This window comes from Pollachius pollachius (genome assembly GCF_949987615.1).
Source record: "Pollachius pollachius genome assembly, chromosome: 14".
NCBI classification, from domain to species: domain Eukaryota; kingdom Metazoa; phylum Chordata; class Actinopteri; order Gadiformes; family Gadidae; genus Pollachius; species Pollachius pollachius.
Genome location: NC_136947.1, coordinates 6,794,693 through 6,819,800, shown reverse-complemented (window position 1 = coordinate 6,819,800; position 25,108 = coordinate 6,794,693). Strand labels below are relative to the sequence as shown.

At 49.2% G+C, this 25,108-nt stretch overlaps 1 protein-coding gene across 1 annotated transcript; it reads right to left on the bottom strand.

The window, feature by feature from the left end:
- Positions 1–414: 414 nt before the first annotated feature.
- bcl2b (BCL2 apoptosis regulator b) lies at positions 415–24,667 on the bottom strand. The gene is made up of 2 exons (XM_079750276.1): positions 23,520–24,667; positions 415–1,220 (listed from the first exon to the last, which is right to left on the bottom strand). The coding sequence occupies exons 1-2, from the start codon at positions 24,132–24,134 to the stop codon at positions 1,083–1,085; spliced, it is 753 nt and encodes a 250-aa protein (XP_079606402.1). The 5' UTR covers positions 24,135–24,667; the 3' UTR covers positions 415–1,082.
- Positions 24,668–25,108: the final 441 nt, after the last annotated feature.

Here is a 25,108-nt window from a genome sequence, read left to right as displayed (position 1 = left end):
AAGCTGTGTACAATGCACACACACACAAACACACTGACACACGCACACACAAACACACACACACACTAACACACACACTCCATGCAGTTGCTCCTTCTCCATTATACATTCTGAGCAGCTGGTGTGGGAAGGAAGTGCTTTGAAGGACGACTAAGATGGTGGGTGGGTGGGGGGGGCTGGTAACAGGAGTCCACAGTTCAAATGGGGGGGCTCTTCACCCTAACAAGTTGGGATATTGAAGCGGGAAGGGAGGGGGCGCTGGTTGTGTCTGGCTTCCTCTCTGCAGTGTATATGATGATTGTCATCGCCCTTCAACCTCTCCCCTCCCTCCCCACCGTCCCTCACCCCAACATCCACCGCAAATATCCTTCCTCCAGCCCCCCCTTCCCCCCCTCGACCCCCTCCCAACGTGAGTTGTAGTTCTCCCTACTCGCCAACCATCGCTACATGCAACACTATGTCTCTAACGCTAACACCTAAAGCTTCATGCTACGACCAGTACGAAAAAGCAGGCAGGCAGAACGCGAAACCCAGACGCACCGTGCACTTCCTTTTGTTTACTTTTTTCTTCTTCTTTGTGCAAGTGTGTGTGTGTGTGTGTGTGTGTGTAATATCGTTTCAACATAACATCCGCTCGCCCGCCCGGGTCCAAACTTTCTCTGATTACATAAACGAGGAGTCGTCACTGAGTGTCCTCCTCCTGACGGGACATTCCCACTCCCGTCCGTTGTTTGCTCGTCTCCTCCTCGCTCCTTCCTCACTTGGCTTTGTTTGGAAAGGAGGAGAAGGAGGAGGTGGTCAGAGGGGGAGGGGGGGGGGGGGCAGGGACGCAGCGGAAGGGAGGGTGTTCCTGGGCTGAGCTTTGATGAGAGAGAGAGAGAGGGGCAGGGTTTTGTGGTTCTTGAAGGAGTGTCTCGGAGGAAGGCCGTGCGGCGTTGAAAGGAAAGAGGGGGAGAGAGAGGGAGAGAGAGGGGGAGAGCCACTGCGGCACAGGTCTGGGGAGGGGGAGGGGAGAGAAAAGTCAAGGTGAGAGGAAAGACCGAGACAGACGGAGAGAGAGAGACGAATCTTCCTCTTGCTCTTCACTTCTGAGTGAGGTACGCGCCGATGGTGAGGCTTGCGGCGCCGAGCGCGGCCAGGCCAAACACGGTCTTGATGGAGGGCCAGGCACAGCTGAACACCGACTCCCGCTGTCTGTCGTACAGCTCCACGAAGGACTCCTAGTGGAAAGAGAGAGAGAGAGAGAGAGAGAACAGACGGTTTGAGCGAAGGATATTAGCAGCAACGCTGCGCTCATACTTCCATGCGGGATAGTTGTCGTGGGTCTATTTGTGACAGAAATGTCACCACACGACCGGATGCAGAACCCTAGGTACAGCATAGGCACAGAAACCCACGGTGTATCCAAGGCAGGCGGTTGGACACAGAAGTAGAATTGAACCGTAACGTTTAGAGGGCGACATTGAGCTCACAAAGCAGGTGACCTTGAGCAAAGCGCTCTGATTGAGTCGACCATCACCATCCCTGTGTGTGCTTGTGTGGATGTGTGTGTGCACACGTTTGGTAAATAGTATACAAGGAAACATTAAATACAATGTAATGTTTTTGTGCTGTCAATGTTTGTTTGGTCTGTTTATGGCCAGTCTTCGTGGCCAGCACTATGTTTAAGTGCATCCTAAAAGGATTTATATTGCTTGTGCATCGGGACATCGCAACACAATGCTGGAGGATTGTGTAGGAGGATAAAAATGTTTTGGGCAGAAATTGTGGGGTTTCAGGTCATTGTTAAATCACGACAACATTATTTGTCATGATGGGGAGACATTGTCGCGTTTAAAACTGCCGCAGCATTTCCCATTCGAGACATGGCAAAACTGTCTTTTATCAGTCTAGGTTATGGTACATTTATGTTTATCTACCATTTTACAGTACTACAACTCTCTCAAAGCATCTCAGAATTAGCATTGGCAACAGATTCGGCAGGATAAATTCTGATGAACGAGTCTGATTATATTCTCTATAATATAAATGTAGTCCATTAAGTAAAGCGCTGCGAGCAATACATTTAATATGGTTAGTGTGTTGTTTAATTAGTGCTGTATGCGTCTGGAGGTTCATTGTAATCCTGTGTGTCTGCGTGCGTGAGCTCACTGCATGTGCATGTCTAGAGGGAAACAAAGCCAGGGAATGTAAATGTGCACCCCCCCAGCCCACCTCCCACAGAACATGTTATGCTCAGACTCAGCAGCATGCATTTCCTATTCACGTACATACTCCTACCTACACAAATATGCATATCCACCTACATCAATACACCATAAAATATATGCTTATATCGCCTACATCACCACAACACATATATATACTACTACTACTACTACCTACATCCCCCCAGCATATATATACATCTCCGATACATGTGGGTATATATATTTATTTATTTATTTATTTATATATACAAGACGCATCAACATAATGTAACGTAATGCTTCTTGGCAAACTGCCAGTAGGGACATGGCAGTATGGGGACACATTCTTCCCTTGCTGCCGTCTGGTGTGCATTCGGTGTGCGTTCGGTGTGTGTTCGGTGTGCGTCAGTGAACGCGTCTCTGTCTGATTAGGAGGAAATGCAGACGGAACGGCCTTGGCAGTGGAACAGCTGGACAGGAAGCTGTCGCGCTTGGAATGCACCGCCTCTATCCCACCCCCCCAAAACACACATGGATGTACGTTCACACACACACACACACACACACACACACACACACACACACACACACACACACACACACACACACACACACACACACACACACGCGCGCGCAAATTGACACACACTCACATTTCCACACACACATAGACGTGTACACACAGACACACACACACACACACACATTTCCACACACACATAGACGTGTACACACACACACATTGACACACACTCATTTCCATCCACACACACAACGACGAACACAGACGTTGAAGTAGATTTGGTCTTCGCAGAGCTGCTGTTAAAGTAAACTGTTCACAGAAGACTGGAATGTGAGCTTTCGGGTTGGAGTTTTGGGGGGCGCAGAAAAGGGTAGCGCTTTGGAGGAGGAAAGAAAGATGCAATGCTGATCAGTTCTGTGCTGCTGCTCGTCGTCACAGTCGGGGGAAGGAACCTATCAAAATCTCAGACTCCACTTTTTCCACAACAGCTAAATCCCATTAGTAGTACTGCAGCAAAAGCTTGAAAATGCGCGGGCTGTTTTTTTGTGACTCGATACGCTTTTATGGTGAGTAACCTGAGCCATCTGTGAACAATGGGGGATTGTTTGGTTCCATTCGTGCCGTCACATTACTGTGTCACTGCCCCGGGTAATTACGCCAATTCCAGTCTTAATTTACTCCAAGGTTAAATTTGCCTATGGTAATTATGTGTTGTGTTTTGATTCTGTTTGCACTGATGCCACTCGCACAGATTGACCTTGATAAAGGGAAGGGGAAAGCGGGTTGATACCCGTTTTATCTTTCGTTTTCAAAGTGTCACAATTAAATGAATACACCTTCATCTACCACAAAGCAAACGACTGCAGGACCGTACAAATAGGATGGCCCTTTCTAAAGCAGCCATGGGAAATTGGAAACATTTCCTGTCTCCTCTGTGTTTGATTTCCTGAATTCCTGAGGCTAGGGGCCGAGTGGGACAGAGGATCAGCACTTTCCTCTGTCTGTGTTCACAGGGCCCCTCTCTCTGAGCCCCCGACCCGGCAGTGTGTGTTCTCAAACCCACCGGGAAAACATGCTGTAACCACCAGCCACTTCCTCCTGTTCCTCTTTTAATTAGTCCCCATTCAAGAAAAAAATAAGCTAATTAATGAATTTAAAGTAAGCCCAAAGATTGGCTCTTCAATGAACGCTCCGCCTCTCTGCTGGTGAAACCATATGTGGGTTAATACGTTAGGAAACAAGCGACCTTAGCCAAACCTCAGCACTGAGATGAATGCACAGTAGTTCTCCTCATATAAAAAACTAACTCCCACGCAGGTCAGGTGATGGCCGCGTGTCCACTAGCAGAAGGGGGCCAAAGGGCCTGAGTCATGAAGCACGGCGGGCCCCTACTCATGTCGGTGGAGATTACCATCAGGGGTGTCACATGGAAGGCGCCTTGTTTTTCTCCACCAATGGGGCTTCACTTATTCTTATAGACAGCTGATTGGAGAGATGGACGAAGTAAACAAACAAGGTACAAGGGGGCTGAGTGTGAGAGTGTTGAAAGTGAGGGTAAGCCGCCTGCGGTGTGTGTGTGTGTGTGTGTGTGTGGGAACAGGGTCAGGTGGTCATCATGAGACCGGGTCGTGCTGCTCTACTGCGCGCTCCAGTGCTCAGGAGGCCTCCCACAGGCGTGCACGTGACCCGGGCATGGGAACACGTGAGTGGTGTGGAAAACACTCTGAACTCCGACCGTCTCTCCTCTCTCGTTTTCTCTCTCTCTCTCTCTCTCGTTCGCCTTCTCTTTCTTTCTCCGTCCACTCTCTCTCCCCCCTGCCCTATCGGCATCCACTCTCGTTTCACTCTCACCCCCGATGCTGGGAAACGGATCAGGATTTGTTTGATTGGATTCACGGGGATAGTGTGAACATCAACTCCCCATTGGACAGCAAGCCTATCCAAGAAGACCTGCATCCAGTAGTTGCTGGGCAAACAGCAACAACATGGGACTGAATGAAGGCAAATTCATACTTCTGCACCAGGGTAAAAAACAGTATCTGAACCAACCCTATACCTGACCATCTGGGAAATCCATCTCCTCAGAAGACGTTGTAAAAGACCTTGGTGTGTACATCGATAAGGATCTGCGATGGCGCCAACACATCACCAAAAAGTCAGCCGAAGCCTCTGGTAAAGCTGGCTGGTACTGAGGACTTTCTCCACCCGGGATAGAGAGACTATGATGCTGCTCTACAAGACTTACCGCCGCACCATCATCGAGTATTGCTGTGCTATCTGGTCACCGCACCTGCTGTGCGACATCATCATGGTTGATTGCATCCAACGCTCAAATTCACTGCCAAAATAGCAGGCTACACAAACCTCCGCTACTGGGATCGACTGAAGCGACTCGACCTCTACTCCTTGCAGCGTCGCCGCGAGAGATACATCGTGATTCTCGTCTGGAAGATGTACTCGGTGTGATCCCAAACAAGTGCTCCAAGTACAGCAGCATCAACACCGTGAGATTCCATTCTTTCTCATCTACAGCTTCTGCACTGTACGATGCGGTACCACCTGACATCAAGTCGATCCCAAACCTTAACAAGTTTGAGGCAGCACTCGATAGCTTTCTCCATTAGTTTCCCGACACTCCTCCTACCCCTGGCTACACTGGGGAAAACGGAAATTTTCTGTTGGAGTGGGCTGGTAGCAAGAGTCAATCATTGCTATCTACGAGAACGGTGGCGGTAAAGATACACGATATCTTGGCCTGGGCGATCCAGCTCGAAACCTTCCCTAGGTATAGGTTGTGACCTCTGTGTTTTAGGTCTGTGTGGAAATAGCTTGGGTGGTTCCACTCCCTCCCCCCGGCTACTGAAAGCTACTGGTACTTATTGACGTGCAACTGAGTTCACTGTAACTTGCTTGGATCAAAGCATCTGCCACGCAGCTGAAAAGTAAAAAAGAGTAGAACAAGGAGAAAATTGGGCAGATGGCAAAAACATCCATTGGGGAGAATTGAAAAAAAGAAGGAAACCATTGGCAATCACATTGTGTTAACAAAATACTTCTTGAATCCTCTACAGCCCCCGACTCTGACCTTCACCTGAACATCTGCCATCTGCCACAGGTGAAGGACTCGGCCATCTAGCCAAGGTTATCTTCTCTACGGTATATCAACACTATTCAAGAGGACTTTCCGTAAACTAACCTTCACTTTTAATAGCTTTTTGAATAGAAGCCCCAGCAGATCAGTCGTAAAAAGCCTAGAAACCAATATCAGGAGAAGAAATACAAAACAACATCAGTAACTCTTGAGACCAGCTTTGCTGAATCCTCCCCATTCCTGCATTCTTACATCACCACACCATAAACCCCTTGGAGACACGGAGAGAGACCGGTTTTATAGTACCAAAATGAAAAATGAACGAAAGTCGTAGAAGAAGAGTCAAGATCACACGAGAGATGGGAGGACCCCACGGAGACAGAGATAGAGAAAGGTTTTACAGTGTACAAATAAAGACCAAAAGCAGAGAATCAGTAGAAGAAGAGATGGGAGCACCCAACAGAGACGGCGACAGAGGTTGAACAGTGTACAAATATCAAACGCAGAAGAAGAGACGAAAGGATCCCACGCTCATCCACCGTACGATGGCCTCTTGATTTCCCAGCCTGTCATGGTTACCGAGTATGGAAGCCGTGCATTTGCTCTTTGCCCCAGCGGGAGTGAGAGTCCCGGGCTCTGATTTGTCGGTCACACCGAGTGGCAGTGTTTATCCTCTGTCTCTCCCCAGTGGAAGGGCATTGACTGTGTAACTATTCTGGTCTGGACTGGGAATGACCCGGTTCGTCCCTGAAGGGCAGGACATTCCTAGCATTGGCCGATCTCTCAGCATGTCCCCTGGCCGCTGTAGATGATCCTTGGCCTTTTGACGCAGGAAATAAGGACTCATATCTCTGAGCTATAAACAATCCGAGGGGTGCTTTGGCATAAAACTGTATGAAAAGGAAAAAATGATTAGATGATGAACTCTGTTGAGGGACATTTCTGTGGGGTAATTACAGGCAACAAGAGAGCTCCTCCATTCACACACAGGGAGAGAGAGGGAGAGGAGAGGGAGAGAAAGGGATGTGGGTTAAAGTTCAACCACTAATTAAAGTCGGTGTTGTGGCTTCAGTGTTGTTCTCGGCAAGGAACTGAGCCTCCTTCCTCCTCCAATCTCCTCCCGTCTCCTCATTGTTCCCGCAGAGCAAGGCTGTATGTTGTATTGCACATACAGCCAGTCACCGCCCCACTCGTTTGATGGCTAACTGCAGTTCACAGATAGGCCTGGACTTTAATTAAACTCAGTATTATACCCCCACTCCAAAGTGACTGAGAAAAGTAATAGATAGCGTCATAGTAATGGAATCCATATTTTTTTCTTCTCTCTCCCTTCCTTCCATCAAAGCAACCATCTGCAATCCTCTGCCCACATAAGGCATTCCTTTCTCCCTAATAACTAATTTATAACTTTCTTCCTTTCTTTCCTCCTTGCCTTCCTTCTACCCATCCTTTTTTCCTCCCCTTCTTCCCCTCTGTCTTCATCGATTCTGAAGCAACCCGTCTGCAACCCTTCCCATCCCCTGCTCATTCCTAATTTCTATCTTTCTCCCTTCCTTCCTAGCTTTCATCAACTTGTCCATCTTTCGTTCCCTGTCTTTCCCTCCGTCACTATCGATCGGAAGCAACTCATGGGGAAATCCTTTCGCACACAGCTAGCATCCTCTCGCAGACACAATAGACTGCAGACGTTTCAGCAAGCACGGCTGTGGCTGAAGCCCCTTCAGCGGGCCTTGAAGGTCGCATTTGCCCTCGTGCCTCTGGGGGGTCGTCCATCGACCCCTCCACTCGCAAAAAACGATGACAGATGCGTTTGCGTATTAGGCTGTGAATCCCCCTGGTGTCAGCATCACAGCCGGGGTTCAGTTGGGTTCAGTAGCTTTGAACACCGATGCAGTCCACCGGATTACACTGAGTCCGTGTTCCAAAAACCAACAAACACAACAACAACGACAAAAAAATACGACAACAGCCCCTTAGCGTACTGGGAGACAATGGGAGCTAACGGCTACGTCAACAAGACAATAGAAGCTACAGCTAATATCCAAAAGCTAGAATTGTTGCCGATGGCAGACTTTCCCCGATGGGGATTATGTGTTGGGATCATTATGGATTTCATAGAGTAGTCTAGCACGACACTATCTGAAATATGTACACTCATGTGAAACATGAGTGAAACTCCCAGGACTCCGTCTGCTGAGTACAACAATATGTCCGTGCCGCTAGTGATTTTATTTCCCTCCATATGCTTCCTTCGCCCGGCAAAATGCCTGAATTCGAGTCGTCTTCGGTTTCGTCTGCGATGGAATTAACATTTATCAGCAACATGGCTGAACAGACACCTTGGTTTTGGCGGGGGTGGTGGAGTTTGCTTTGTTGTCATCGTCTGCCCATTTTTCAGACTTAATAATCTCAACGCTGAACAGACAGCCAGACATGGCATTGCGTTGAATAATGTTATAGATAATACAGGAGGTTCCATCATTATTTAAATACGCCTCAGCGGGAACGATGGCGTGTTGACAAAACAGGACGCGCTCCCGCGGGCGCACGGGCCTACTCGAGCAGAACAAGCCGCCTGATGGCTATAAATCAAGTACACACACACACACACACACACAAACACACACTCGCGTCTGAACACACACACATTCACATACACACACACACACACACACACGTCTCAACTCACACACATTCACATACATACAAACACACACACACACACACGCACGCATGCACACACCGCTAAACACACACACATTCACATACACACACACACGCACACTTCTAAACACACACACATTCACATATACACCCACACATAAACACACAAATACACATATTCACATACACACACACATACACACGTCTAAACACACACACACACACGCACGCGGGTCTCAACAAACAAACACACACACACACACACACACACACACACGTCCCAAAACATACACAAACAAACACACACACCCATCCCAGTCAGTCAATATATCATTCATTAATCTTCATTGTCTTATATCGCACACCCACATACACTAGATTTAGGTAAAAAGTCCACATATTTTTGCCATTTTGTATTTGTACTTCTCGTGTGAATGTCGCTGTAAGTCTAGCAGGGCTTTCATCTTGGCTGAGTGAATGGATTATATTCAGCACCTTTGATCCAACACTAAAAAAAAAAAGGTGACCTTGCCGGCCCAGGGGAGGGAGACGGAGGGGAGCTCTGAAATCACCATCGGAGAACGCTGACAGCATCTCCCTCCCTTCCTCTTCATCCTCCTCCTCCTCATCCTCCACCTCCTCCTCCTCCTCATCCTCCGGCTCCCGGCCCATTCGGGGACACCCAGTGTGTGTATGTGTCTCTGTGAAGCTCCCATCACTCTGTACCTTTAACAAGCAGCCACAGTGGGACTGCATAGGGAAGCAAGCAGACTTCAAAGCCGGATCTATAGCGTCTATACGAGCGCCACCGCTCCTCTGACCCTCCCTCACTGACTTGCTTACTCTCTCTATCATACTCTCTTAGATTCTCCCTTACCCTCTCCCTCTTACCTCCTTACTCCTTTACTCTCTCTCTCGCTCTCTCTCTTATGCTCTCTATTTTTTTACATTCTCTCTCACCCGCTCTCTCTCTTGCTCTCTCTCTCTTTATTACATTCTCTCACTCTCTCTCACGCCCTCCCACTCCCTCCCTTGCTCTCTCTCACTCCCTCACCCTCTTTTTTACCATCTCTCACTCTCTTCCTCTCTCTCTCTTTATTACATTATATCACCCTCTCTCACTCCCTCTCTCTTGCTCTCTCTCTTGCATTCTCTCTCACTCTCGCTCCCTCTTTCTTACACTCCTCCCTCACTCTCTCTCTCTCTCTCTCTCTCTCTCTCTCTCTCTCTCTCTCTCCCACTCCCTTTCCCTCTTTCTTACTATCTTTCTCTCTCTCTCTGTCACAGAAGTCACTACAGACCACCCCTTTTCTTCCCACAGTCACAGTTAAAAATAGACCTTCTTCCGTATGGGTGCTTGACCTTGAAAGCTATTTCTGTCAATGACCTTATCGCGTTGATTCAGAATCCTCCCTATCACAACAGCAATCAATCAATCATAACCGGCATAACTGACCCCGGCATAACTAACCCCCCCCCCCCCCCCCCCCTTCCTCCAAACCTATCAGAGCCCCCCCCACCCGATTACTTCCACTGGAAACGTTTCCGCATGAAGCAGGGAAGACACAACATAGCAGAACGGGGATGCCTGCATTGTTTGAGGATCCGGTCTTCCAGAGCGAGGAGGAAGAGGCGAGGGCGGGGGCGGAGGCGGGGGCGGAGAGGAGATTTGACATCAGAGACCATGCAGAGAACGCCTGCCAAGCATCTATTAATGTACACGGGCCCAGTCCCCATGTCCTCGTTCCGGGATCCCCCATCTAATGAAGCCTCTCTCACCCACTCACGACAGGCACCACGCATGCACACGTGCGCACACGCATCACGCACGGACGCACACACACGAACAGACACACACACACACAGACACACGCACGTAAATACACACAGATACAAACACATACACCACAACGCACACACAAACACACGCTTTCAAACACACACACACACACACACACACACACACACACACACACACACACACACACACACACACACACACACACACACACACATTCACACACGGCCCGGTCCATTTAAAGCCGCCCTGGCGAGCAGGCAGTATAGTGATGCTGAGTCATCAACCTCACTTTGGTGATAAGTGGATTTTGAACGTTAGTGTGAGCCTTTGTGTGCGTGTGGGTGGGTGTCTGTTTTTTTCCACCGTGCATCTGTGTGTACGTGTGTCTCTGTGTGCATGTGTTAAAGAATATATTCAACTTGGTCTTTAGCTGCTTTTCCCAAACAGACGGTGCGTCATAGCACTGGCATCGAGTATTGACTGCTGCAGTGACGTCTGTTTTGCCACAAGTAATCCACATGCCATCGCCATGGGAACCAAAAACACACACACACTACACCAGACGCACACACACGCACACAAACCCACACACAAGCACACCACCCACATAAGCTCATTCCGCCTTCAGGAAATATCCCTGTAAATGTTCCAATGCGCATTGTTTTGTACAACAAGTAACGCGCCAACCACACCAATGAATAATCCATGAGGGCACCGTCCATCAATAAAGTTGTTTTGTCTGTTGCAGGCTTCCTAATCCGTTCCCTTTGACGAGGCGGGACCATCGACCTCACACAGGAGCCAGCGGCGGTGAGGGAGACGATCCTGAAATAGACGCGATGGTGCCTCTTGATAAAGCTCCTGTTGGACCGTGGGAAACGTTTCAACCCTCCAGGTGGCCTCTGGGCTTTTCTTGGGGGGGCGGGGGGGGGGGGTGGTTCACTTTCTGTGACTAGGGCAACTCAAGAACCAAGCCTTAAAAGTCACCCTCACCGATGACCCCTTGAGACCATAACGTCGACAGCAGCAGTACCAACACCCTACCCAGCTCCCCGAAATAGACCTGCAAACCAGCTACTATACGAGGGGGGCACTCAGGAGAGTGGACAGCCCGATCCCCGGGCACACTTCATTCTTACAGCTGAAAGGCGCTGCAGTCCGAAGCAATTTGTCGTTGGGTTTCTGTGTCAAATTGGGAGGTGTTGTACTTTACAAACATGCATACAATGGTCTTTGGAATGGGAAGGTTGGCAAGCCTTTTGGTGCTACACGTTTGTTTGCGGCAGTCAACGGAAACAAAAACAGAGAAGTTCTGTTCAGAAGTCACTGTTCTGCTTCGTAGGGAAAACATAGCTTCTATTAGGTCACTTCCTTTGCCAGATGCTTTCATGACATCGTGTTCTACTTTGAGACTGTGGGTTCTTTGTGGGCGGCCTGTCCTGGCCAGTGGCCAGCCAAGGCAGCGGCTGTACATTCATTCTAATGGTTTGGTCAAATGCTAGGCCAGAAAGATCTGGCGATGTTTGGAGAGATCTGCACTCCTTGTGTGAATACCTGAAATTCTAAGCGACAAGAAACTTTCAACATATTCAACTACGCTTTCAATTTTTCAATGGTAAACGGGTGCGCTTTTTACTGAATCAAAATAAAATCCCTTCCTGCTCATCTCTCTATGGAGTGGTCCCGACGATGAAGCCTGTAATTCCACACTAGGAGAACATGAATTAGACCAGTGGGGTTAGAAAGCATTGGGGAGATCAAAGCTCGACAGCCACTACATCACATACACTCTCCTCTTTCATGCTGCAGACATCTTGGAGCACGGGTAGCCTATAATAAAAGCCTACCAGTTTTGGCAACAAGACAGTTGAGAAGTTTACATGATTCTGTGCGTGTGTGTGTACATGTGTTTGTGCGTGCGCTTGTGTGTGTGTGTGTGTGTGTGTGTGTTTTCGCATGGGTGTCTCCGTGTGTGTGTCTGTGTGTGTGTGTGTGTGCACGTGTGTGTGTGTGTGTGTGTCGGGCCCGGTTTCAGGTTCTGTATAGAGTTCTGTGTCCATGTTAATGAGAAAAGTCTCGGTGCAGTTCAGGGAGGAGGTGAGCCATCTCGGATGACTACTTATGTCAGTAAAAAACAAAAACAATAATGTGTTCTAGGAACGGCCCCCATTGCTTTGAAGTGAGTGGCGGGCTGATTTTGTTTTGCTCCCACTCTCACCGTATCTTGTCACAGTCAGCCTACGGAGGTTTTATCTTCTCCACTTATCTTCAACGGAGCAAAGAACTGAGGTTCAAGCAGTCTCATGTGTTGTGGGGAGAGGCAGCTCTCGAGAGAAAAAATTTGGAATGTGTGACCAAGTTTCTCTTTTCCTACAGCGATGAGGTCATGAGGGAGCAAGGGGGAAGGGGGCAGAAGAAGAAGAAGAAGCAAAAAACCCATATTTCGTAATTCAAACCCAGGACACACACACACACACACACACACACACTGTCCGAATCCCCTTCTATATTTACCAAATCGTGTGCTTCGTCTTGAGAGAAACCGAACAAAATAACAAACAAACACCCTGACATAAACCTTCTTAACTAAAGTCTTCGACGTGCAAAAGTTCTCCCCCCCCCCCCACCCAACCCGTCCCCTTCCGCTCGGGTGGGGAAGGTTCATTGACCCCCGTGAGACAACCAGCTGGTTTTCCCTCAGACTGAGGTTTGGAGTGTGGGGGCGGTGTGGCTGGGGGAGGTCGGGGGAATGTCAGGAATGAGGTTGCTGTTGCGAGACAAACAACTGCACTGTGCTCGGTGGGGCTGAGAGCCCTTCGCATGAGCTGCTCTCAGCCTCGGATAGCTCCCCCCCCTCCTCGAACCGCCAACACCGTAGTCTGGTCGGCAAGCCGGGAAACCGTGGAGAATCGTCGTTATGTAATGAAACAGAAAACACGGATCTAGCATCATCTACCGCGTTTACCTACGTTGACGCTTTTATCAAAAGCCACTTTTGTCCAAAGAAAGAGGAACAATATATCGCTGTCGGTACAGTATAGATATTCCTAGAAACAAGTGCTAAGCATTTACGATTGCTTGGTTAACCCTTTCCCCGTATACAACAGGGTAGCTAGGATAAGATGCCAAACAAAGCTAGTGTTTTTCTCAAGTGCCAGGACGTACAACATACAATAAGTGCGCAAGAGGGGTGCTTTTAGGAGGGTAAGGGCAGAGAAGAGGCAGTGGGGGGTAAGGGAGGAGGCTGTGCAGAGTCCAGGTGAACTCTGAAGTGTGGGTGTTCTATGACCTTCTGGGGGTTGGGCTGGGTTTGATTGACAGGTCAAAGTGTTGGCCTTGGCTGTTATACTGCCCAGTTAAGAACTGACGCACCCTCGTCCCTACTGTTCATTCTTTGCAGAAGTGCTTTGTGTATTTCGGGATTATTCTTGCCTTCTTCTGACTCATAATGACCTTGGGCCTATCCATAACGTCATGTCATGGTGGGGTACTTTAATAATGGCTCATTGTGGATCTATTTCAAAGACGTGTGGCACATTGTAGACGGGTGACCTTCTGTGTGTGTGTGTGTGTGTGTGTGTGCACAAGCAATGCCCGGTCCTGTTGAATGATCCTCAATCTTCTATTGTGTTAATTATAGGACTGGGATGTGAACCAGGGACCAGCTTACAGATGGGTTTGGGCCATTCTCTCTCTTCTCAGAGCTATTTGTTGTATTTGTTAATCATATTGCATCAGAAATATTGTCTACAGCCTTCACAGTGTTGGCCATCAGCTGACAATGAGATTGTTATTATAATTATTAAGCCCTCACTTGGCGCATGGTTGAGGTTATTTCTTTCCACCCTTGTACCATGACACCCGTTTTTTTCCAGTTCCGTTCAGCCGTTCCTCTCCTTTCCATGCAGCTGATCTCTCAGCTGACAATCAGATGACAGTCAGGTCGGACTAGCTGATGTTTGACCCATTCCTCTAGTCAAATTCACCACCATTCATTTCCCCATGTGCTTCGTTGCTCCTTCTTCTGGTCCCCACCGACCGATGGCAGGATCAAGCTTCTGCCCCCGATCCTCTTTTCTATTGATTAGCTTCTTAAGTGCCCGTTTCCCAAACTATAATGATTTGCCCGGGATAAAATATACACACTTTTGAGTGTTTGTAACCCATAAAACTCTTCCATTAAACGTCCATGCAGATGAATGAGGAACTGTAACAGTCTAATTACAGCGTGGGTTCGCTTCTTGTGGCTGTATTTATGGATGTAAACCCAGTCTAGACACGTCCCTCACATTTGCTATATTGCACTATAAAGCGGAAATTAGCACCCCAAAAACAGGACACACAGACACACATCACACATCACAGAACACAAATAATCTTCCTTAGCAAGTCATTAAGACACAAGCGAGTCCCGGCAACACATAGAGCGTCATTCATTAGCCTTGTGTCAAACAGCCAAACAAAACAGAACAATCCAAACTAAATCTGTCACGTGAGACATTTCACTGCTCACCGTGGTTCCGGTTTTTTGCCTTAACCGTCCGTCACTTTGTTGGAAGTAAATATGACAACCAAACAACAATTAAAGCCCCTGCGTTCAGCCTCGCAGCCTATAAAACCCACCACACGCCTCCGTCATCGGTGTCAAGTCGGTCTCACCGCGGTGGTTGTGTGTCCCCTGCAACAACGCTTGTATGTAGTGTAGGATTTGTATTGTGTTGGCAACTATACTAGAAAGATAAGAAGCCATCACTGGGACGCAAAATGGGGTCACGGGCGGCAGAGGTTTTCGTTGAAGCCGAGTTGAGGTTGAAAGACCTTTTCTTTCTCCCCGAAAGCAGCAGGCACGCTCGGTAGTAGAAGAGTCTTTCGCTGTGTGAGCTGGCGCCTTTGCTACATCACGGGCTGCTTCTCGCTTCAGAACCAATCAGCCGCCATCAAAGGTGACTCCCAGACATGGGCGGAGGCATGGGGGGTTGTAGTGTGAGAGGGTGGAAGGGGGGACGACACACGCTACATACTACACACACACACACACACACACACACACATCCACTACACAAACACATACACACACACCAGAAAAACACCACACACTCACACACACGCCACACACACACAAACACACGCACAGGCACAGGCACACACACAGTCAGCACGGGCTGAAATGTGCTAAAACATGGTTCCAGCCAAGGAGATTTCACGGCTGAAACTGCATCAGTAGGGCCGTGGCTGCTCACTGAAGAGCGTGCCGTTCTGCAGCGTTTCGGCCGGGATCTATCAATGAGGGCGGGGAGGAGGGTGTTTCTTTCAAAGAGAGCCATCATGAATCGGGAGGGGAAGTTCTCGATCGATGCAGCCCAGTGAAAAAATAAAAGATATCTGAGGCACGGGTTGACCTCACCCTGCATCCACTGATGGCGGAGCAGATCAGATTTCTGGTGGGCTGTTAGTCCCCCCCCCCCCCCCCCCCTCCCCCCCTCGTCACCCCGGGGGCTGGGATTAGAACAGAGTACCAGAACCTGCAGCTCCTTGCACCTCCATAAATAACACATGAGAAATCTATTTACTATTATCTTAACCATCATGTTTGGGGGATTTATTTTTTGGGAGACGGGGGAAATGGGGTAGGGTGGGGCTGGGGTGGGCAGAGGAGGATGTACTCAGCATTTCAGGGATTAGCAAATAATGGCATGTTGCTTGTTAATGGCCAGGGCTGCTGCTGGTTGCATAGGGAAATCCCAGAGGGCAGAGTAGTGTGTGTGTGTGTGTGTGTGTGTGTGTGTGTGTGTGTGTGTGTGTGTGTGTGTGTGTGTGTGTGTGTGTGTGTGTGTGTGTGTGTGTGTGTGTGTGTGTGTGTGTGTGTGTGTGTGTGTGTGTGTGGGGGGGTGTGTGTGTGGGTGTGTGGGTGTGTGTGTGTGGTCGTATGGCATAGCTAATAGGAAGCTAGGCACCCCGGGGCCATCTGCTCTTTGCCACAGCTCACATGTCACCCTGTGACAACACAGCATTATTGATTCACACCGCCACATCCGTTTCTGCGTACGTCTCTGTGTGTGCATCTGTGTGTGTGCGTGGGCAAGTGTGTGTGTGTGTGTGTGTGTGTGTGTGTGTGTGTGTTCGTGGGCGTGTGGCTGTGTGGATGTGTGTGTATGCTCTAGTCAGCCATTGTGATGGCAGGAGGTAATTGATTCACACCAATACATCCGCTTCAATGTTTGCCTGGCCTTGTGCACATTGTATGTACATAAACTGAAGCCAATGCTGGACAACGCCCCCGCCCCCCCCCCCCTCCCAGCCCTGCTTCAGGCTAATGCCGCTGGGGCAGCCATTTACAATTCTAATAACAGCAGTAAAGTTTTAAATTATAAATTGTAAGTTATAAATGTGGAGTCTATTTAAAAGCCTTTGAGGGCTTATCCCGAAATACCCAGAGTTGTTTGAAAAGGGGTAAAAACCGTTTAACCTTGCCCTATTTAATATAACATAGATGTTCCAAGGGCTTGCCTAGTGGCAAAGTCAACCGGTGTCTCTGTAGACTCCTTATTATCCACTACAAACGCCACGACAGACATGGGTGGGGAAACCTCATTTTTTTACCCCCGCCTCCAATTTAATTTGATATATCCCCCAATACACTCAGACAGAGGCCAGCGTTTTATAGGGGACAGGGATGAACGGAAACCAAAATAAGGAGATTTGAATAATATGACAATTAGGGAAGCCCATGGGACATGGAGTGGAGGTGCTCCTATATTTAGCCTGCCTCTCGCATGTCCCTGCATTTTTCAGGATCTCTCCTGTTACCTGACACTGAACGGCAGGTCTCATGGTAATCGCCTGCACACACTGGATGTGTGTGTGTGTGTGTGTGTGTGTGTGTGTGTTTGGTCGGTGTGTGCGGTTGTGTGGACACGTGTGTTACTTGCATGCATGACATGCAATCATTATATATCTCTCTATATATATAGAGATATATACGGATACACGATGTGTCTGTCCGTGTGTCTTTCTGTGTGATTCTCCGTCTGTCTGTCCTTGTGTGTGTGTGTGAGTGTGTGCGTGAGTGTGCACGTGCATGCCTGTGTGTGCGTGCGTGCTTGTTGGAAGTACACGGGGAGTCCTTGGGGTTTTGTTCTGCGTTTAGCGTCTGAGTTTATGTGGCCCAATGTATTATTTACCCTTGATCTGTTTACCGGAACCTAACGGGCGGTCGAGAACAGGTCCGAGAGCGGCCCCGTTAGCAACACAAAGTAATGAAGGCGCCCAATTACGAAGATGAAATCCACAAAGCATTACAGGGTCACAAATGGGATATTGCTTCCATAAAAAAAGAGACTCACAGAGAGATGAATATAATTGAGAGTGCCGCGCACGTGCACACACACACACACACACACACACACACACACACACAGACACACAGACACACAGACACACACACAACCACACACAATCGCTCTTTCTCTCTCTCTCTCACACACACACACACACACACACACACACACAGACACACATGGAGACACAAACATAGACAAACACACAGACACACATGGAGAGACGCACACACATAGACAAACACACAGACACACAATGCAGACACACAATGTAGACACACACATAGACAAACACACGTGGACACACATACAGATGCACCTGCAGATGCACATGCAGACACCGACGCAGACAAAGCCACAGACGCATGCAGACACACACGTGCCATACCAGTAGACTTTCAGTCTGCTGCATTGGTTTGTGAACAAAGACTGCAGTAAAAAAAGTCAAACAAATCGAAGGAAAAAGTCGTCCATTAGGGAATGCAAATGCACCGCACCCACGTCTGACGACTCAGGAAAGAAACACCCAGCTTGTGTTGATAATTTATCTCCTGTCCCGGCAGTCATTCCCAAGGCCCTAGGAGGGGAAGACCCAGAAATACACACACAGGACGGGCGTGGGGAGGCTAATAGGACACACACACGCACAAAAACACAGACACACGCACACACACAAACACACACACAGAAACTCACACACATATACACACCCACACAAACACAACACACACGTCCACACCCTACCGGTTCACGGAGGTACCATGGGCTAAGAGCTGTAGCCCATAGTAAACAGATGTGTCGGCCCATATCTTTATAATAAGCCGTTATGGTGGGTGGTATTTTCTTTTTTGTCTTTTGTAAATGTCCCGTCACCTGATCACATCAAAGGCGAATGTTGTGGGATGTTCCAGTTGGATGACATGAGTGGAATGTTTGATAAAGTGTAAACATCACACCAAAGCAAGGCGTGTCTTGTCAAAGAGCTAAGAAAAACAAAGGTTACAGTGGCTGTCTAAAAATGTGAGCATGTGTTGTTAAGAAGTCTGTGGTATGTAGCCCGAACGATGAATAAAACATTTTGTTGTGGTGTAGTAAGATGGCTGGATTCGAAGAAATGAACTTTCCCTCTCCTAATGAAAAGCTAAACGTCTAAAATCCAACATGTGCTTTGTGTTACGGGACGAGCATCTCAAAGACATCTGTAGCTGAGGGGAGCTCCATCATTCCTCACCACCACCTCCAACCAAAACATCCACCCCCGCCTCACTGGAAGAACAGTATCCAGGGAGAGGGATGGAGCAAAGAGCTGAGGTCTGTCCGTCTGTTTGCCTGACTGACTTGTCTCTCTGGCTGCCTGTTTGACTGGTTGGCTGCCTGCCTGCCTGGCTGACTGACCGTCTTGCTGGCTGCCTGCCTGTCTGCTTATCTGACTGGCTGGGTCACAAGGAAGTCTTTCTGAGACTACATGTGTGCTGGGGGGGCGGGCTGGTGGCAGATGGTGAGTGACCAGCAGCCTCACCCGGGAGAAGGGGTACAGTAAAGGGGAAGCTAGGGGGAAGGGGGGGGTGAGGGAGGGCTGGGAGGGGGCAAGAGGGGGCGGTTTTGGGCTTGCTCCAGCTCCTCTGATGTTTCACACTCTCCATTAGCAAACTATTGGGCCACAAGCGCGGACATTATGTCCTTTTTGGGAAATTCCAGGAGGTTTTGGAACCAGACACGTTTTTATTGCCATGGACTTTTTGTCCATGTTCTAGTGCTGTAAAGCTACACTGAAGCAAAGGGTTTGCATTCCCAACCGAGTTCGCTATAAAGTTTTCATAGACGGAATAAGTAATCCTTTGTATGTTTGTCTGCATGTCTTTGTGTGCGTGTGGGATGGCTGAATACTTTAGGCTTTAAGCCTGATATAAGTTATTTATTTGTGTACTAGGACTTACACTGTCACCTCACAGCAAGGACCAGTGTTTGCCTCTGTGTAGTTTGCATGTTGGCATGCCTCGCACTCACATAGTGATCTCTCTGTGCACATTGGTTCTCTCCTAACCCCCAACACATGCGTGTTAGGCTACATGCTAACTAGGGGAATTGTCGACGGCTTAGCCAGCCCACAGCGAGTATCACCGCAAAGCTAAAATAAAAGGTAAATGAATTAAACGTCATGAAGACGGACGCTCATTTCCTGGGACATCTCCCCATCGCTGCTTCACGGCGGACAATTTGATATTTAATAACATTTGTAACGTTGCTGGGAAGCTTTAATTAGGCTGGCACGGAAGAAAGGGGAGAAAAAAAAACACCACTGTGTGAATTACCAAGCGAGACTCCTCCAAGTATTGTCCCTAAATGTCTCCAACAGATTTCCTGTGGGTTTTATCTTTTTAATGAGAAGTAAATAGGCTGCAAAGCGTCGCGAGGGCTCCTCTTCAATTGCGCTATTATGGGCTGAGGTGGAGCGCTGTCAGCCAGCAGTTGTTGGAGGCTCTTTTCATGCGTGGCAGGCATGTCACACACATGGAGATTAATGACTTCCGCACTGTCCCAGATCCACCCCGCCGCCGCCATGGCGCAGACAGATGCCCACAGCGCCATAGTAACACCCGGAGGTCCCGCCCACTCCAGCGCCCTATTGGGTTTATGAGCTGTCCGTACGGCCCCGGGGCCCATGCTGCTATGCAATGTCTAGACCACGTGTGTGTGTGTGTGTGTGTGTTCGCGTGTGCGCGTGCACACGCACACGTCCGTGCACAAACGCAAACACACGCACATGTGCACATTTGCAATCACACGTGCTCACACATACACAGAAAGCAATAGAAGGACACACACACACACACACACACACACACCCACACCTGAAAGCACACCTGTCCTGAAACAGGGGCGTGTCTAGGGGCCCACCTAGAAGGGAGCAACATTCTTCAGCTCACCTGATACAGGGCGCCCTCAGTTCTTCAGAGGGAAGCCTTCTCTTCAGGTCTCGATCAAAGCTAGAGCACAGCTGTGTTGAGTCAGGCTTCCTTTGTCCCTCTCTCCCCCCCCCCCCCCGCCCCCCTCTCCCCCTTCCATTATTTAATTATACACAAAAGCCGGCGTGTATAGAAGGCCACACTATCATCACCCACTATCATCAAGAATAACAAATGTCTCAAAGAAGCCCAGTGATGCTATATGAGGGTGATGCTGTGAAAGCTGTGAGACAACGGTTGTTGTTGTCATGCAGACCCACCCCCCCCCTCTCCCCTCTCCCGCAGGACGTCTCGTGGTCCTCCGCCGTGAACAACATCCTGCCTGAGGTCAGGTGTTCCCGTCAGGTGTGTCTCAGAGATCCGGTCACCACCTCCAGCTCCGGCCAATCGACTGGTGTTTACCCAAGGAACCTGCAAATAAACACAGGTGCGCCGCAGTCGCACGTGGTGGAGGACGCAGACCTAACACGTCTGTGTGCAATGCGAATGCTTTCAGCCACAGCCCTCCCCCTGGCCCCGTCTCTCAAGCGCGCCGTTGTCTTTCAGTGGGGAGAGGAGGGTTTGCGTGTGTACAGGCGGGGATGGAGCGATGAGAGGTCGGAGGGCTGTGGTGTTTAAGGAGGCTCGGGTAATTACGGCTGAATGGGAGATGTTTCAAAATCAAGGAGATATATACACACACACACACACACCTACACACAAAAACACATGAACACACACGCAACCTACACACCTAGATGCATGAACACACCCTCCTGCACACCTACACACACAGATGGATAATCGCACACACGCACACACCTGCACACAGACGCATAAACACAAACGCACACAGATGAATAAACGCACACACGCACACATAACGGGCGGTGTGTTATTTCCACTCAGGAAGCTTAAGTTAAAATAAAGGTGTATTTATACTACTGGTAATGCCTAGACTCAACAACGTTTTGGGCTCTGATTGTAGGGACAGAGGGTTCCTGGATAAAGCACAGTTTCCACTCTGCAGTCACATGTCAATACGCTACTATTAGACTAACCAGCCTCCGCCCCTGTTGTTACAGCGGGTTGAAACAACAGATAGTTAAACAATGCATACGTTGAGACAAACAATTTCTGTGTGAGCAAATACTATTGTGGGTAAAATGCGTGTGTGTGTGTCAGATTATGTCAAATATTGCATCACTATACATTGAACCGTCAATGTAGTCCATGGATAGTAGTGTTGGCAAAAAAAGACAAAGGAAGATATGTAGGCTATGGTCACCACCGTACATTGACCAACCAATACCTCCCAAAAAAACACTGAAGATGGCCCATTATGATAGGACGGACGCCCCTGCCTGTAATCCCCTGGATTAACCGGGCTCTGCTGGGATGTATATGGCGAGGGGCATAAGGATCCAGCCGTCTCCAACCAGCTGGGAAACACCCACCAAAGTGACCTACATTGAACAGCGGGGCCGAGGCAGTGGCGTCCTAGCCAGCCGCCAGCCGCTGTCTGCACCCCCCCCCCCCATGACAACAGACCGGTGATCGCCGCCCTACAGGCAGACACAGAGAAAGGAGTATAGTGCTGCATGCTCGAATTGAAACACAGGCCACGGAATTAGAATTAGCTCTGTTCTCTTTTTCCGGGGGTCTCTGACTCTCTTCCTCCCTCCCTCCCTCCCTCCCTCCTCCCTCACTCCCTCCCTCCTCTCCCTCTCCCTCTCCCCCCCCTACACACACAGGCACTCTGTTGACTGCCTTTGATATGTGGCACAACCTGCCCCCCTCCAGGGCCAGGGCAGACTCAAGGGGAATGTTAAACGCTCCTTCCCCATTTGGAGTTGAACTACGTGATATTAATCATTGATTAGGCCCCGGATCACCTCCTCCTGGCTAAATAATCGAGCAGCGCAAACGTTATGTTCTCATTAAGGCGCTCTTCTGCCAATTAAGAGGCACTTTTTGTGGCAGTTTGCCTTTTAATAGCTGCCATGGCTTAAAGCACAGTGCTTCTGTCTTACACCAATTAGAGGAAAGCAGGAAATCTTACATGAAAATGTAAAGTCTTAAAGAGGGCCATCGACTGTTCTGTTCTGTGTGTGTGTGTGTGTGTGTGTGTGTGTTTGTGTGTGTGTGTGTGAGAGGGAAAGAGAGATTGTGAGTGTGTGTTTCTGAAAGATTGTGTGTGTGTGTGTGTGTGTGTGAGAGAGATTTTGATTGTGCGTGTGTTTCTGAGAGAGTGTATGTGTGTGTTTGTGTGTCTATCTGAAAGATTGTGTGTGTGTGTGTGTGTGTGTGTGTGTGTGTGTGTGTGTGTGTGTGTGTGTAAGATTGTGTGTGTGTATGTATGTGCGTGTGTGTGCGTCTGTGCATGTGAGTGTGAGAGAGAGACAGAGTAGGAGCGATTGTGTGTGTGTGTCGGGTTGTGGGGGTGTGGGTGTGTGTGTCTGGGTAGGTAAGCACCAACTGTCAGATTACTTGACGTTTTCGGGGACCTGTCCAGCCGTGCCCGGGGGGCCTGAGCACATTATTGGTTTTTGGTCGCCTGACGAGTGTCTAGCCTAGCGCTATAATAATAGTCAGGCTGAGAATATTGAGCAGCTTTCTCAGCCAATCCGGTATCGGGATCAGGGATAGAAATAGTGTAACATTTCCTGCGCCCCCGAGATCACTTTTGGGCTATTGTTCCAGGGATAATGGAGCCACCGAGCAAGACAGCTGCTGGGCTCTGACATAAACCGAAGGGGGCGGGATGACTGCGGAAAAAAACGTAGGGAGGTGTGACAGAGTAGAGGACGCCCTATTGGTCCGCTGCGTTTGACAGACAGCCCTAACAACAAACCAGCTATCTCGGTCCAGTGCGGTTTCGCATGTTCTGCTATCACCTTCTTCTGTGCGTGCTAGGGCAATAACGGGGGTTATAACGTATGTTGAACCGTTAAACATTTAAAACCTACCCATCCCCCGTTGTCCTGGATCCAGCTGTTCAGATGCCCGTTCAAGTACTCAGTCATCCACTCGGCGATGTGCTCCACTTGCGCCACCATCTCCTCCTCCTGGCCGCCGGCGCACTCCACGCACACGGTGCCCCCAAACTCGAAAAATGCGATGATCCGTCCCCAGTTCACGCCGTCCCTGAACAGCTCATCGATCACCTCCCTGAACCGCCTCTGCGCCGTAGTCGACGTGAGGTACAGCTGGTGCGACATCTCGGTGAAGTCCGCCTGGTAGAGTCTCTCGAGTTCGTCCCCCGCCTCGCGCAGCACCCGGTGGGTCGCCGCGCGCGGGTCCCCGTGCCGGGCCGTGATCCGCTTGGAAAGACGGGGGATGCTCTCCGGCCCGGTGTTGGCGTCGTTGTCGTCCCCCACTTGTCCTCGACATCGTTTCACCAAAGTCGGTGGAAGAGCGATGATCGACCTATTATTCCCCACTTCTTCTTCCTCCACCTCCTCCTCCTCTTCTTCTTCCTCTTCAACGGCTGCAGCGTCCTCGAATTCCCACATATACCCCTGCTTGGACAGTTTATGGAAAATGTACTTTTGCACGATATCGCGGCTGCACACGTTCGCCATCGCAGTTGAGGATTTGGCACTTGGTGCACAGAGGAAATCGTTAAATGACACGCACCATGGACGGCTTCTGGTCCGATATAGTGTGCATATGCATAATACAGAAAACTATGTTACATGTATAAATGATGCATGTGTGTATCCTCCACCAAGATGTGTCCGGGCGATGCGCAAGCCTTGCTCGAGAACAAACACAAACCTCTTAAAAGTCCAACAATGCTGTACGTGGGTTCGGACCGCTCCATGCAAACCTCATGTTTCCCAAGCGCCTTTTTGGGTGAGCGTCGTTCCTCGGTCCTCCTTTTGCACACAAATCCAACATACGGAAGAGAGGAATGGGAACCTAGTATCCTATGCCTCTGCACCACCTCTGTTAAAAGATCTGTTGGAAAAACATCCCGAGTTAGCACACGCACCGCGAAGAACAACCGCAATGCCACCGCGACCCACTGTTCGTTTCCGCAGCTTTCACGCACAACCAGCCACGAAACTGTGAATCCGACAGACAAGGTCGCTCTCTGCTGCTCTGCTCCTCAGCTCCCTGCCCACTGCCGAGGAGTGGTTTTGCGCTCTCCAGTGATGTAGTTAATACGTCATCAACATCCGTAATTCATTGAGTGCGCTGATCTATATATAAGAGGAAGACGGAAAATCACCGGTCCAAACGTTGAGCGTTATTTTGTTGTTATGTAATGCAGAATCAAGATGGCAACGGCTTGCACAGGGAAAAAAAAAGAAAATCAAACGGGGGCCAAGGGAAAACGATTGGCGCTGTGTTTGGAGAGACTGCTTCAACCCAGCACTGGAGCGGAGTTGATAATGTCCCGAGTCATATGGCTGCTGAGACAGCTGGCTAACACAATAACGCTGTTATGCATTTATGAACGGGCATTAATGGATATAAAGTAACAGACAAACATATTGTTGTATTCGGTAGCCTGCCATCTGTAGATGGTGATTGTGAGGGGACACACAGA

Coding starts and splice junctions, on each gene's coding strand:
- bcl2b (XM_079750276.1), bottom strand. CDS start 24,134: ATGGCGAACGTGTGCAGCCGCGATATCGTGCAAAAGTACATTTTCCAT. Junction 1,221..23,519: donor TCCAGGACAACGGGGGATGG/GTAGGTTTTAAA, acceptor TCTTTCCACTAG/GAGTCCTTCGTGGAGCTGTA.